At 42.8% G+C, this 14,521-nt stretch overlaps 1 protein-coding gene across 3 annotated transcripts in view; it reads right to left on the reverse strand.

Moving 5' to 3' along the window:
* SLC25A13 (solute carrier family 25 member 13) overlaps nucleotides 1–14,521 on the reverse strand; it is a 231,918-nt gene that overhangs the window by 78,499 nt on the left and 138,898 nt on the right. For 2 of the 3 annotated variants that reach the window (XM_061413496.1, XM_061413498.1), the window contains 5 exons: nucleotides 12,769–12,907; nucleotides 11,688–11,781; nucleotides 11,399–11,483; nucleotides 7,960–8,047; nucleotides 7,327–7,485 (listed from right to left, as the gene is read on the reverse strand). In XM_061413496.1, coding sequence (XP_061269480.1) covers nucleotides 7,327–7,485; nucleotides 7,960–8,047; nucleotides 11,399–11,483; nucleotides 11,688–11,781; nucleotides 12,769–12,907 — 565 coding nt within the window. The remainder of the gene's footprint in view (nucleotides 1–7,326; nucleotides 7,486–7,959; nucleotides 8,048–11,398; nucleotides 11,484–11,687; nucleotides 11,782–12,768; nucleotides 12,908–14,521) is intronic. The other variant, XM_061413497.1, reaches the window with a different exon arrangement.

The raw sequence follows: 14,521 nt of genomic DNA on the forward strand, positions 1-14,521 counted from the left end.
TTCTGACTCTTGTTATTTAGTAGCTGTGCAGTAGTGATTCAGTTACGCCCACCTCCCTGAACCTCAGTTTCCACATCTGTAGAATGGGGATAAGCACAGTATGTGCACGGGGCAGTCCTGAAGACGAAACAACACACACAAAACCCTCGGAAGTGTATCAGCACACAGTAAGCACTCTAGATGTGTGTTTTGGTTGTTGTTCTTTATGCTCATCATCATCACCATCCTCCCCCTCCTTCAGGGAAAGTGAAAGTGAAGTCCCTCAGTTGTGTCCAACTCTTTGTGACCCCATGGACACCAGGCTCCTCCGTCCATGGGATTTTCTAGGCAAGAGTACTGGAGTGGGCTGCCATTTCCTTCTCCAGGGAACTTCCCAACCCAGGGATCAAACCCAGGTCTCCCACATTGTAGACAGACGCTTTACCATCTGAGCCACCAGGGAAGTCTGGTGTCCTTCAGAGAAACTGGCTCTAAAAGGCTGAGCAGCGTCTCCCCAGTCCCTCACAACGTGGTGCCTGTGCAGTGGCTGAGCTGAATGTGGCCCCACTCCGCCTCTCAAAACAAGGCTCTCTGCCCCTCAACGCTCACTTCTCCCCTGTTCACCCTAGTGGACTTGCTCCTCCAGCTTCCTTCTCTGGTCTACAAAGGCATTTCTTCCAGCCCATTCTGCATGTTTTTCTGAGTGCCAGCTCACACTGGGCTGGCAGGCTGCATGACTGGGCCCTTTCCCACCGCACAAGAAGGGTGGCTGTGCTGGGGTGGGAACCCATGTCTGCCTCTCAAACGGGAGAAGGCACTGGCCGGCAGAGGCGAACTGCAGATTACAAGCTGGTGAACAAGTGGGAGTCAGGGCCCAGCTGGGGAACGAGGCTCAGAGAAAGCAGTGGGTCAGGGACTGGGCTGACAGTCCAACCACTATAACCATCACATGGCGGGTGTCCCAACAGATCACTCTGGACAAGACACGGGGGAGCACAGAGGATGCGGGGCCGTGATAAGGGAGAAATCTCATCACATCACTTCTGTATCAGCTCGGACAAAAAACAAATTCCAAAGTGACCGGCCCAACCTGGAGAAAGGTAGCTTAGAGCATGTAAGGTGGGGTGGAAGGCAGGTAGGGCACAGACAGGCTGCAGGGCTGGTAGACGATGTTAATGCAGAAAATACTCCTATTGCTGTGGCCGGAGCCACATCCAGTGCCCTTCTGTTATCTAATTTCAACCCCGAGGCGACCCCTCCGAGGTTAAATTCTTAGCCTCCTGACCTCTGCACGGAGGTCCCTCTACTTGCTCCCATCTTCCCAGAGAGCCTGCCTTGCTTTCAACATCAGATTAACCTTTATTCTGGAGCTATCAGCGCCCTGCACACCCTGCCTCACGGCTTTTATTCCTGCTCCTATTTCCATGGCCTTCTCTCTTCACTTGTTCAAGCTTTCTTCCCTCCTCCCTTCCCCTGTATCTGTCTGTTTTTGATTCATACAGCCCCCAAGCATGAGGCACCCCCCCAACCCCCACCAACTACACTATCCCCTTTCATGGCCCTTCGTGCAATCCAGTTTTCCACCGGCTCTCAGGGTGTCACCCCAAGGTAAGTGTATGGTGTATGGTATAGCAGGGCGCATGGCAGATATTAAGATTTAAATGCTTGCTTATCTGGGTTAGATGCTTTTGTTCAAAATGTCAAGAATCATCTGCTATTTTAGCTATGGCTCGGGATGGCTTTGGGAGACTGAGTGTTAAAGCACAGAAGGCTGATATTGTCATGGTCTAGAAAAGCATGGTTCCTGTGAGTCCTCCTTGGGAACTTCCTAGAAGATCATTGGGAAGAAGAACCATATACCTTTTTTCCCCGAGTTTTTCACTCTGGTATATAGCAACTTTTGGGGTCCTGGTTATCTTTTTTTCTATCTAAACTTCCTGGGTGCTGAGATTTTGTCTATTGCCTTTGTCATTGCCCTCAGCAATGGCAATGAAAAGTGAAAGTTTCATTTGCTCAGTCTTGCCCGACTCTTAAGGACCCCATGGACTGTAGCCTGCCAGGCTCCTCTGACAACGGAATTCTTCAGGCAAGAATACTGGAGTGGGTAGCCATTCCCTTCTCCAGGAGATCTTTCCAACTCAAGGATCGAACCTGGGTTTCCTGCATCGCAGGCAGATTCTTTACCATCTGAGCCACCAGGGAAGCCCTAGTAAAGGCCGTAGCTAGCTATAAATGATCATCCTTGAGGCCTGGAAATAATTTGTTCGCTAATTAATCTTTTCTTCGCCAGGCTCTGCCTAGTTTCCTCTTTCCCAATTTTCTAAGCTCCTCACTGTTCTCCATCAGGCCCTCTCCAGCCTCTGACGATCCACTCCCATCCACCCCAGTTGCGAGTTGCCATCACCTCAGTTTCCCCTTTGAAAGCTCTGTGCTCATGGTAGACTTCTGGAGATTTGATTACCCAGCTCAGGAACTGTCCAAGCTTTCTGTTCATTTTTGTTTGATTTCCTACAACCAAATATCTGCTTTTTGATCTAGTCACAACTTATCGCCCTAAATGAAAACGTGCAAAAACTGGCCAAGAAAATAAGGAGCAGAACAAGCCATTCTGCACTCATGAGAAGTGCTGGTGGACACGGATGGACACTATGACTCAGCACAGTGCACAGATTCACTGTGGTTTGTGCCAAGACGCCTGCCTTCTTGTAGGACCTCCAATTGCTTTATTTTGGTGTTGGGATTTTTGGACTTATTTTTATCCACAAGGATTAAAGAAGGGATCCCACTGTGGATCCATATAATTTGGAGCCTCCCCTCTATAGAACCACAAGCCACACCCAGGAGACCTAGCTTAAACTAGCTGTCCAACAACACCTCCTTCTAGAATGCAAGCATATCAAAAACTTCCTGAGATATCACCACAACATCCTCTAGATGTCACCTTGAGAACATTCCAGGATGGAAGATGACTGCTTTTGCAGCACACAGACAACCTGAAATAGATACATTTAAAACTCTGCAAGCCTGGTCCATGGGCTGATTAAAAAACATCCTCTTTTTTTTTTTTTCCCTTGCTAATTGCCTTAAAGACTAAGTAGTATTCCAAATTAAGTTTAAATCATAAAATTATCTAATTTCCTCTTCTGGCAGATTTTCCTCTTTTCCCCGGCAAAAGCAGAAGTAAAAACTAAAACCTTCCTTTAAGAAGTATTTTTCCTGAATCCATCCTTTTCCCCATGGTCTTCCCGCCCCAAAACATTTTCCAATTTCTAAGGGTACTCATCTCATTACTTGAAGCATCTGAGGGAGGAGAGTTTGGCAAAAATTTAAAGGCAGAAATTAGTTATCCCTGGAACGTTAAGAGCATTTAATTATGGATGATCACCCAATCAATCGTTTCTCTTTAATAAGCCAAGTCTACAGCCGGCCAATAACTGATTCATCTGGTCATGCGGTTCATTCAAATCAAATGAGCTGTCAGGTAATTCATTAAGGATTTTAAACACCTCGGTGCATTAAATCAATCTGCAGACTGGGGAGGAAACAGAGGAAGACTTTTACAAGTGACTTCAGGGAGATGTGGATTATCTTGGGTGTTATTTCCTGTGATACAGATACACTTAGCCTAGGGGGCCTGAATTTCAAAAAATACAGGCCTAGAAAAATCAATTAATTTTCCTGTAAAGAAAAGTAAAGTAGTCTGTATTACAGAGAATGGTTGCAGGGTCAGTCTCATAGGATTTCTAAGGGGATCTTTTGTAACCACCAAACTTACCCAAAGTTAAGAGACTCTGATGGACAAAGAAGCCGGGAAGTGCACAGAAATATGGGGAGAGGACCTCACCAACTCACAACACTAGAAGCCCTTGGACTCAGCATCCATGGAGGACAACACGAACAGTCCCCAGAGCTGCGTTATCAGTAGCCTCCCTGATTATGATCGGATAACTTCCAGGACCGTGAGCGATGCTGGCAACTGCCAGAGAAAGCACAGAGGAAAACAACTCGTGCTGAAAGCGTTCTTTAAAAATAATAATCACTTGTGGAGTTCCATGAGAACTACTTCTAAATACAAAACAGCTCCCTTTAGAATCCTGTGTTCTCACTGTAAGAAGGAAAAAGAGAGAGATGCCATATACTTTTTCTCCAAATATACACAAAGCTAATTTTAAAATAGGGGAGAGAACTTACTTCTGCAATATCCTCAAATTATCCTCCTCAGGAAATATTAGCAATTATATATGTCCTGATGCAGAAAAATTACATGTTAAGCAAAATTCCACAATAGGAAAAAATAGGCTCAATATTTTGAAACATGTTTATAAATTAGAGATGTACTCTGCCACCTTTTCAAGTATTGCTAGGTAGAGTGTGCACAGCAGCATTTCTAAATTCTCAGAATTAAAATTTAACTGTTTTCCCCTGGAATATTAAATTTTTAAACAATCAAACTACATTGAATAGGAAATTTATAGTCAAAGAATCACATGTGGGTGATTATAGCTTGACTTTGTATACAAAAGTTAGAATACGGATTCTCAGAAATAGTTGGGGTTTTTCTGTTTCTATTACCATTTTTTTGCTGGTAATGACAGTTTCCCATTTTCATCTGATCCGTCTCTTATTCAATGATAAGCATTTGCAAATATGCAGTTACATCTAATTATTAATCAATGATTATGTGCAAGGCACAAAAGGGAATTAGTCCCCAGCCAATCAAGAATAGGAATAATTCATTTATGAAGATTATAAACACTTTTTCAAAAACACTGCCAATCACCTCTTTGCTCTCAAGATCCAAATTACAAAACAGAAACTAAAAAAGTTTTACAGTACATCTTTTGTTCTAAAATTATCAACTAGAAGAGATAAGAAGTCAGGGAGAAATGAACGTAGGTGACTCCCAGCATTCCTCATCTTGTATTCACACTCTACTCATCACTTCTGACAAGAGCACCCCTTAGGGATCAGACACCCCACACAGGTTAGATAAATGGCTCTTTCTAACCAGGAAAACGAGGAGGAGTCGCCTCTTTGGTGTTCAAAGGGAGTCTCCATGTCTATCTAGTAGGCGGACACAGCCCCCTTCCCTGAGGAGTTAAAACCAGTTCCTCCAGTCTCTCCAATGTAACTGAAACAGCATGAGGTTTATGGGATGGCCCAGAGCAGCTCAGAACTCAGGTACACTTCAAGCTGTTTTGTCCATGGGGTCAAAAGGACAGGTCAAGGAAGGAATTCCAGGTGCTACCAAGAATCAGGAGGCACCAGGTGTGGTCAGTGAGGAAAGAGAAGGGACTCAAAATTCAAGTGAACCAGGTCAACACGTTAAGGGCATTCACAGGACAGAAATTATTTCCTCACAATTCTAAGGCACCCTTTAACCCAGTACCAAGGGAAGCCCACAGACTAGCGTTGTCCAGCTTGAGGTTCAAAACTGTCCCCGCAGAAAACAACCCATGTGAACAGGTAAAGTGGTCGCCTTTGCTTGAATCACTCAGTGCAAAGCAGGAACTGCGACATTAACCTTGTACTACTTGGGGGGACTTTTCATTTGCAAGGCTTGTTGTCACTAGGAGGGGGAAGTATTTCAGATGGAAGGCAGTGACCCTGTAGGGGTCATCATCAATCACCTGGGGTCAAAGACCTTCCCAATTGTGAGAAGAGGCAGGGGGTGAGGGAAAGAGGGCAGAGAAAGATCAAAAGGCCTTTGATGGAGGTTATCTACCTGCACCAAAGAACCTGCAAAACGGAGCTTCTCTGGAGTTTGAAACCTCCTCATTTCTAAGGTGAGAGATTTTAAGAGGGGTCTTTGTTGTTGATTTTTTTTTTTTTTAACTTGGGTGCTTAAGAAGAAGACTGAAGTCAGCAGATGGCAGAAGAGGCCTAGCGGCACAGGCTTACACGGCTGCCAGTTTCCGGGTCTGTCTCTGAAAGTATTAAATACCATTTTCTTCTTCGAGAGCAAGTACTGGTTGGGTAAGGGAGGGACCGCCCCCCCTACCCCCCCCACTCCCCCCCCACACACCTTGCATCTGCCAAACGGCAACGTGGCTCAGCTGGAACTGTCTCACAACACTGGATTTTAGCTGAGGCAGATACCTTTACTTCTTTTCTCTTTATGCAAAGCAATCACAGACGGAGGGGCTGGGAAGTTAAGTCATGGCTTTTAGGCCAGTGGTCAAGCAGTCAGTGTCTGTGGGGTCCTTTGTGATGATCCTTTTGATCACATACTTCTTGTTACTTTTCTTGTTGCTTAAATGAGCCTCAGATGTTGAAAGGAACAGCTGGATAGAGGAGGAGTACCTGGCTAGAGTGCCATGTGAATCAGCTCCGCTGGGGACAGAGTCTGAGGAAGGGAAAGTGGCAGCTTTAACTCAGAAAAAGACACTGAATGATGATCCAGGGGCTAAGACTCCGGGGTCCCAGCGCAGGGGGTCCCGGTTGGATCCCACATGCCACAACTAAGCCCAGGCACAGCCAAGTGAATAAACAAATATTTGAGGTGTGGGGGGGGTGGCACTTCCCAGGTGGCGCTAGTGGTAAAGAACTTGCCTGCTGAAGCAGGAGACAAAAAAGACGCAGGTTTGATCCCTGAGTCAGGAAGCTCCCGTGGAGAAGGGCACGACAACCCATTCCAGTGTTCTTGCCTGGAGAACCCCAAGGACAGATGAGCCTGGTAGGCTACAGTCCATGGGGTCACAAAGAGTAGGACACACGATTGAAGTGACTGAGCACACACACTGCAGGTCCAGGGGTTAAGAACCCACCTTCCAATGTAGGGGATGCAGGTTCGATCCCTGGTCAGGGAACTAAGATCCCACATGTTTAAGGGCAACTAAGCCTGAATGCTACAACTAGAGAGCCTACACTCTATAATGAAAAATTTTTAATATAAGAAAAAAAATACAGTGAAGGAAGGAGGGCTGCACTGAACCCCTGGTTAGAGGCTTGATGGACGATTTTGTGGAATATTCAAGGAGAATCATTGTCCCAAGTAAGCTCTGTCCTATCCCCCAGCTGCCTTTCCCTGTTAACTGGTGAGTAGAGTTATTTCAAGAACACAAACAATATGAGTCTTTTAAAAACTTACTGGACATGTTTATAAAAATAATTATTTTTAAGAAACAAAACATACTGCAGAGCAATATAAATGGCTTTCAGATTATGGGCTGTTTTGATTCGCCATGCCCTAGAGCCTCCAGCCTACACCCATCAGCATGGATAATTGAGAATCTGCTGTATTTCCATTTTAACACAGTCTCTCTAATACATTTCAGGCATTCAGATGGAAAAACCAAACCTCTGACTACTATTTTACCTTTCATGAATTTAGCACATGGCACTAACCTCTATACAGTCCAAAGAAGCCTTCATAGCGCAGCACTTTCTTAAAACAGTCAAAGCTGTTTTTATACATAAGCTCTCCTACGAAAGAGCCGGTTGATCGTTGATTCTGCATTCGAGTTTTTACCAGATCGATAGGATACACCGCAGTGGCTCCAACAGCTACAATCAAATAATACCAATAATTCAGAAGAAATTAAGGTCACAGGAAAGAAGGAGGTGGTCAAAGATAAGATTGCTGAAATAAAGAAATTGTGCACATGTAAATTTTAAAATGAACTTTCTACATCCTTAATAAACCACAGTGGCTTTCACTCAAGGGTCTCCTAATAAAAGGATACCACTGAGTTCAAATTTTAAAAAGCAGATCACTACAGCCTAGCCTCAGTACTAACCAATATCTAGAAGCCCATCTGCAGACAGATGTGAAGAAAAAGCTACTTCTAAGTCCCTGATCAAATGCAGGGTACGAAGAAAAATTCCCCTTTGCTATTATCCCATCACATAGATACAGATTTGCTAACTAGCTTGGGAAAAGACCAGAGAAGGTTGTTGCCTTCAATATTTCAAAGTGGAAAAAAAATCAGAGGAAAAAGAAGAATAACAATGAACAATTTGCACTCATCCATGACTCACCTCCAGCAATAGAACCGAGACCAAACCTGTAGGCTGACTCTGCAATCTGCAGGAGAACTGGTCGAGATGAATCAACTGATGCCTTCTTCTTTGCGTACACAGGAATTGCAGAGTGGGAAGACAGGAGACGGAAAGGAAATAAAAAAAAAATGAGCATGTTATTTTATTTTTAAATTACAACTGCGTTCTTAAACTCACGATACGGCTAAAATGTCAAAGAGGAAGAAGGTATGGTTAGATTTTTGTAAATTCAATAAAAAGTAATTATTGCCATCAATTTTTAAAATCAAGTTTAAATGAAAGACACTACTGTGTCCCCCAAAATGTTATGAATATGAACTCATCTTCAAATGCTCAATCCTCATTAGTGATCAAAGAGAAATAAATTTAAAACCATTAATGAGACATCATTCTTCAACAAATCGTCAAACTGGTAGGTTTGGGGAGTTTTGTCTGTTTTTAATGGCAATGCCCAACCTGGCAGAAGATGACAAAAAACAGGGCTTCTCAAATCTGCCATTTAATCAAGTATACACTGAAGGAAAATTTGGCAATACACACTCAACGCTTAAAATGTACAAATGCTTAAATTGACCCTGCAATTCTACTTCTAAAAAGTTAGGCTAGAAAATAATCGTCTATATAAACAAGGATCAAGCCACAATAATAATAAAAAGCAGTACTGTTTTAAAAAAAAATTTAAAAAGCAGTACCATTTTAAGAGCAAAACCTCTGAGAATACCCAAAGGTCCAATAACAGAGGACTGGTTAAAAATAATGCTATAGCTCTAAAACAAAATTGCATGCCATTAAAAAACAATACTGTGAAAAATATTCAATGCTCAGAAAAAGTGTGCATCCAGGATTATAAAGAAAAAGCAGGCTAAAAACCAATATGGTGCGTAGACAGGTATTTATTATCTATTTCTGTCTACCTTTTAAACTGCTTGAAATGTTTCATGATTATCTTTTAAAACCAGTGTTGAAGACTGTGTGTGAATATGCTGTGCTTTTCATTAAAATTATTTTGGTGTATATATGCATATGAAAATAACACTAGCGTGCCGGCTGCCACATCACCCAGAGATACTCAATTATTTATAGTGGCTACTACTAAGTGGTTATATTACAGGTGATTTGATATTTTCTCTTTTTTGTCCATCTCTTCTAAATTCATACTTCGGGCCAGTCAGTTATTGTATTATTATTAGTGTTCTTTTGACCTACTATTCTTATGGTGTTTTTGATGTCAGAAAGTTTTAGAGTATTTCACGCCTCTGTCTACATAAATAAAACAGTAATTTTATGTCACACAGAGCTGTCACATGAGGGTGGCATATAGTTAGTGCTTAATAAATACCTGTTGAGTGAATAAATACATTCAATAAAATTTGTTTTTTCATAAGCCATGATAATTAAGATTGGTGAACAATGAAAATAATTACCCACCCCAACTATCAACCCACAGAATTTTAGCTGCTGTTAGTGGAGCACAATTCTAATACAATGAGATAATTTGGAATCTCCTTCAAAATGAACTGAAAATAGCTTTATGCAGCAATATGCATTTTTAAGAAAGTAAAACATTTCTTCTGCAAATGCCATGGGTGCTTCCAAGGGTATCCCCATAAAGATGGATGACTTCCATCTATACCTGTTATGCACAGTAACTTCATTTTGACAGATGCGCCGGTAAGAAAGGCACTGCTTTATGTACACAGATATAAGCTGGCAATACGAAAAAAGGTTCTGGCATCAAAACAGTGAGTGAAAATACTTTGCAAACAATGGGTTGATACCTACCACTAACACTAATTCATCTAAAGACAGACAAAACCCCAGACTTTCAGATAACTTTTCTGAAGCTAGAAATGTACCATCCTCACAAAACGAATACTAGAAAGATTCCTCTTCCCACACTCCTCTCTCGCGGAGAAGAGTTAGCCCCCTAGCCTGGCAGGCGGGTGACCTCTGTTGCTTGCGTCTGCCAATGTTGTCAGGCCCGCCAGGGTTCACATAAGTAAAGAATATTCCAGGCAAGGCCCCAGTGAATTGCTCTGAACCTCCAAGCAGCAGCCAATCATTTCCTGCTGTAAACCTCATCAGTCTCATCGAACCCTTTCATGGACAGGATCAATAAGCACCCCCCATCAGAAACTTGCTAAAGCTGCAGAGGGCATAGAGGAGAAATTGTGGGGTACCACTGTCATAGGAGAACAGAAGGAATCTTTTTTTTTTGTAATTCTCTGCTTTTTCTTAATCCCCCAATTTCTACAGGAGCTAGTAACACAGAGGCAAAGAGATAATCAACTGGTAAGTGGTGTTTACAAATCATAGGGAGGGGAGAGCGGGGCTGTGGCCCCCTCTCCATGTGATTCCACATTCCTCTCTCTTGCACTCGGGGAAATCGGCTTCCTCTTTTAACAGCGACCAGCTGGTTTTCCAGAGGTGCCTAGCGAGGGTTTGCTGAGCGCACGCCCACCACGCTGCACACAGACCCCGCCGCTGCCATCGGGTGGGAAAGAGCTGAAAGGAGGGCGTCCTGGCTCCAGGCCTGCCCGTCCTAAAAATGCAGCCCGCATCAACCCATTGTGGTCAAACTGGCGTCTCAGTACAGACCCGGAGCTCCCAGCCAAAAACTGTTAAGTCTCACAGGATTCAGAGATGGCTTTGCCTTAAAGGAGGTATTTTTCTGAAACGACGACGCTCGTCTGTGAGGGGATTTATTTTACACACATCGTGGAAGCACAACAGACGCTCTGAAGGCTTTTATTCTCTAATCCCGATCTATAGAAAGTCGAGCAAGAGTTAAGCGTAAGGAGGTCCCAAGTCTTAGGTTTCTGACTCCCACAACTTCAAGAGATTGGTTTCTGTTAACCATAAAATAAAATTTAGCATTCCTCAAATTGTTTCCACATAACTTATGAATCCTTTCACAAAGAAAATAGGTCTAAAAGCCTTCAAACTATGACTCCAGACTAAACAAAATTATCTCATTTTGATATTCAGAAAAACGGCAGGCATGGCAGTCAGGCGGTGCCCTGATGGAGCTCCTCTCTTCGAGGCAGAGCCGGCCCTCGTCTCTCGACATGATGCTGGGACGTGACACCCAAAGCGGTCTGTGGCCCCAGCTCTGCCAGCCTGAGGCTGAGGGAAGGAGGAAAGATCTTCCTCCTCTTTGGGGAGGGTGAGGCTTCCCATGCAGCTAAGAAATCACCCCATCTTCTGCAGAAGAGAGCAAACGCCAGTTATCTGCTACTTAGAACATTTCTAAGTAAGTACTCTTTCCAGCCTTTTGAAATGGTCTGGTTTTCTTTTTGTTGCAAAACAGAGAAACAGTAGGTCAGGAACCAGTGCTGAAAAGGCAACTGCAAGTGAAAAGGGGCTGTGGGGCCTTATCAAGGCAACACCAGGAAGCATGTGTGACCCTTCTGCCCACCTGCCTCTGGGCTTCAGCCAAGTTGAAGGGCAGAGTCCCCTCCTCCAGAGGAGCAATCCGTTCGATGTCGGCCAAGGTCATGCGTCTAGAAAGAAAAGCAAATGTAAGCAACAACAAAACAAACTAAAATTTAAGGTATGGAATTGTGAAATGTTCCTCTTCTCGTTTCCCACCTTTCAGAGTCATCTTTAATTTGGTTTCTTTTTCTCCAGGATTGCTGCCCTCCCCCTACTCCCACCTCCCAACCTCCCTTTATTAAGCTAATTAAAAGAAAAAAAGGCCAACTTACCCCCGTGGCTCATATAAATCTGCTAACTGAAACAAGATGTCAACTTCCATGGGTGTAACCTGACCAAATTTCTGAGCTGCCAGAACAAACTCCTCTGTATGGAAAAAGAGTTAAAAGGGAAAGATTCAAGAAGGAATAGCCACTAAATGCAGCATTAACTCAAGGCACTGGAATGAGCGAACATCACCAAACTTTATTATTAACAGTCACAGAATTCAAGTCAATCCAAATGGGGTAAGAACTCTTTCATTCATCTGGAAAGAGTGTGCAGAATGCTTGCTCGAATAGTGACTTTAAAAGGTTGGTGTCACCTGAAGGCTTTGAATAAATGACACAGGAAGCCATTCAGATTGTAAGTCAGGGAAAACCAGGAAGCAGATATGGAATTCCATACACATAGGTCCCAGGATATAATATTAATGAAGCTGTGGAATTCCAAAGGGAATTCTTGTTTTTTTAAAAAAAAATCCCATTAAAATGCTGATATCTTAATCAAAGATTGACAATCAGCACACACTGTCAGCAGTATAATTTTAAGAATTCCTTGTGTACTTTCGAAGGTCATTTGAGAGGATGTCAATTCAGTTTAGGTTTCATTAAGATTTGAAAATATTTAAGAAACTTTGGGGGCTTCCCAGATGGCACTCGTGATAAAGAACCCGCTTACCAATGCAGGCAACCTCAAGAGACATGGCTTTGATCCCTGGGTAGGAAGGATCCCCTGGAGGAGGAAACAGCAACCCACTCCAGTATTCCTGCCTGGAGAATCCCATGGACAGAGGAGCCTGGTGGGCTACGGCCCATAGCATTACAGAGTGGGACACGACTGAAGAGGCTTAGCGCACACACGAGAAACTTTACATGGGTCCCTCATTCAAAGACAGCCTTGGATTTATTTAAAATGTGCTGAAAATTGTTTCAGAGTGGAGAACACACAAGTACCAAATGGTTAATATGTGTCAATGAGACAGAAAACTAGGGACAGAAAACTCTGTAACATGAACTTTTGGTTGTCTTCTTCCCTCTAATAATACTTCACCAAGACACTTGCAGGCAAGAATTCAGATTTAGTCGCACTCACCCTTAGTCACCTCTACATCTTTCCTGTTGCCAGCCAGAGTGCTGTAGATCTTTCTAATGAGTTCCATGTTGTTCAGGAGCGAGTTAAATCCATTAAAATAGGAGAAACTAACTTGATGGGATGTGGTACCTCCAGCAGCCTCAAATAAGTTGAAAATAAGAGGGGGGGAGAAGAAAAATAAACAAAGGATTTATAGAATGAAGAAGATTCAGAAGTACGTATATCAAATGCTAGTTTTGGAAGTAATCAAAAAAGCATGTATAGCAAAAAGTGGCCAGAAGTATTTTTCTTTCACATTAAAAGAAAAAAAAAAGCTATAAATGATTTTTAGAAGTAACTGCAACTAATCATGACCAGAACTTGTACTCTCCACACACAGGTCCTAGAAAACTAAATAAATACACATGTAGGATTATAACAACAGGACCAGTAGTAATTTACAGAGTTCAAATTTCCATTGGAAATGTTTTATAAGTTTGTTTATTTCATCTAATGAGCAATTCTTAAAAGCTTAGACATGCAAAACTGTATTATACACATGCCCACATGTGTATACTTATGCATGCAAAACTATTATACCAACACAACATGCTATGAGAAGTGGTTAATCTAACATTAATATCATGATTTGTCAAGTTACTTATAAGTAGTAATAAATAATCATTTAAGTACATACTTTGTATTGGTAGGATTTCCAGCAAACAAGCACATTATGATAAAATTATGAGATGTCATATGCTTTGATGGGGGTTAAGACTGGCCAGGACTCTTGATAATCAGAATTTGTAAGAAACCATATTTCTTCACAGGGATAAGGGAAACAGACAGCATGTCCATTATAAATGGAACTTCAGTTTGGGGTTTCAAATTCTATCCTTCCCTAACAAGGCAAAATATTTTTATTAGGAAAGCACTTCTTTATAAGGTAACAACCACATAAATCTTCACTTCATAAACGTTTGAAATAGCTGATGTGAGAGTTTAGATTGGGCTAGGGAAGGGAAGGACCAAGAGAAGGAGCCAGCGTGCCAGAGTGGGAAGGCCTTATTAGAACACCATTATCTTCAAAAAGAGGGACCAGTGAAAATAAAGAGGAAAAAGGAAAAGCTACTCTGAGTTCTCACTTAAGGTAAGCATTATGGGAAACTCAGATGACGGCGAAACATTCAAAAAGTCCTCTCCCTGGGATTAACACAAGAAGAGTTACCATTGCATATGGGTCCCAAATCCAGGGGATCATCACAATTATCCGATAAGCTTTGGAAATTAGATATGAGGACTTCCTTGGTGCTCCAGTGGTTAAGAATCTGCCTGCCAATGCAGGCACCACAGGTTCAGTCTCTGTTCCAGGCAGATCGCACGTGCTGTGGGCCAGCTAAGCCCAGGTGCCACAGCTACTGAGCTCAAGCGTCCAGAGCCTGTGCTCCACACAAGAAGCCACCACCAGGAGAAGCCCGTGCACCGCAACCCGGGAGCAGCCCCGCTCACAGCAACTGGAGAAAACTCATGACAGCAATGAAGACCCAGCACAGGCAAAAATGAGCAACTAAATAAAGTTTAAAAATTTTAAAGAAAAAGAAATCAGACCACCACTGTGGATGGTGGATCAGCAGGCCTAGAAAAGACCTCAGAATATGCACTTTTAATAACAATCCCTGATGATTCTTAAGCTCCATGATCAAGGCTTGGGAACCACCACCATGGAATGTTCCAGGATACCCTCAGGAACCATGAGGGAGAAGAGTGGCTGGAC

Source organism: Bos javanicus, chromosome 4 (assembly GCF_032452875.1).
Source record: "Bos javanicus breed banteng chromosome 4, ARS-OSU_banteng_1.0, whole genome shotgun sequence".
Lineage (NCBI taxonomy): Eukaryota > Metazoa > Chordata > Mammalia > Artiodactyla > Bovidae > Bos > Bos javanicus.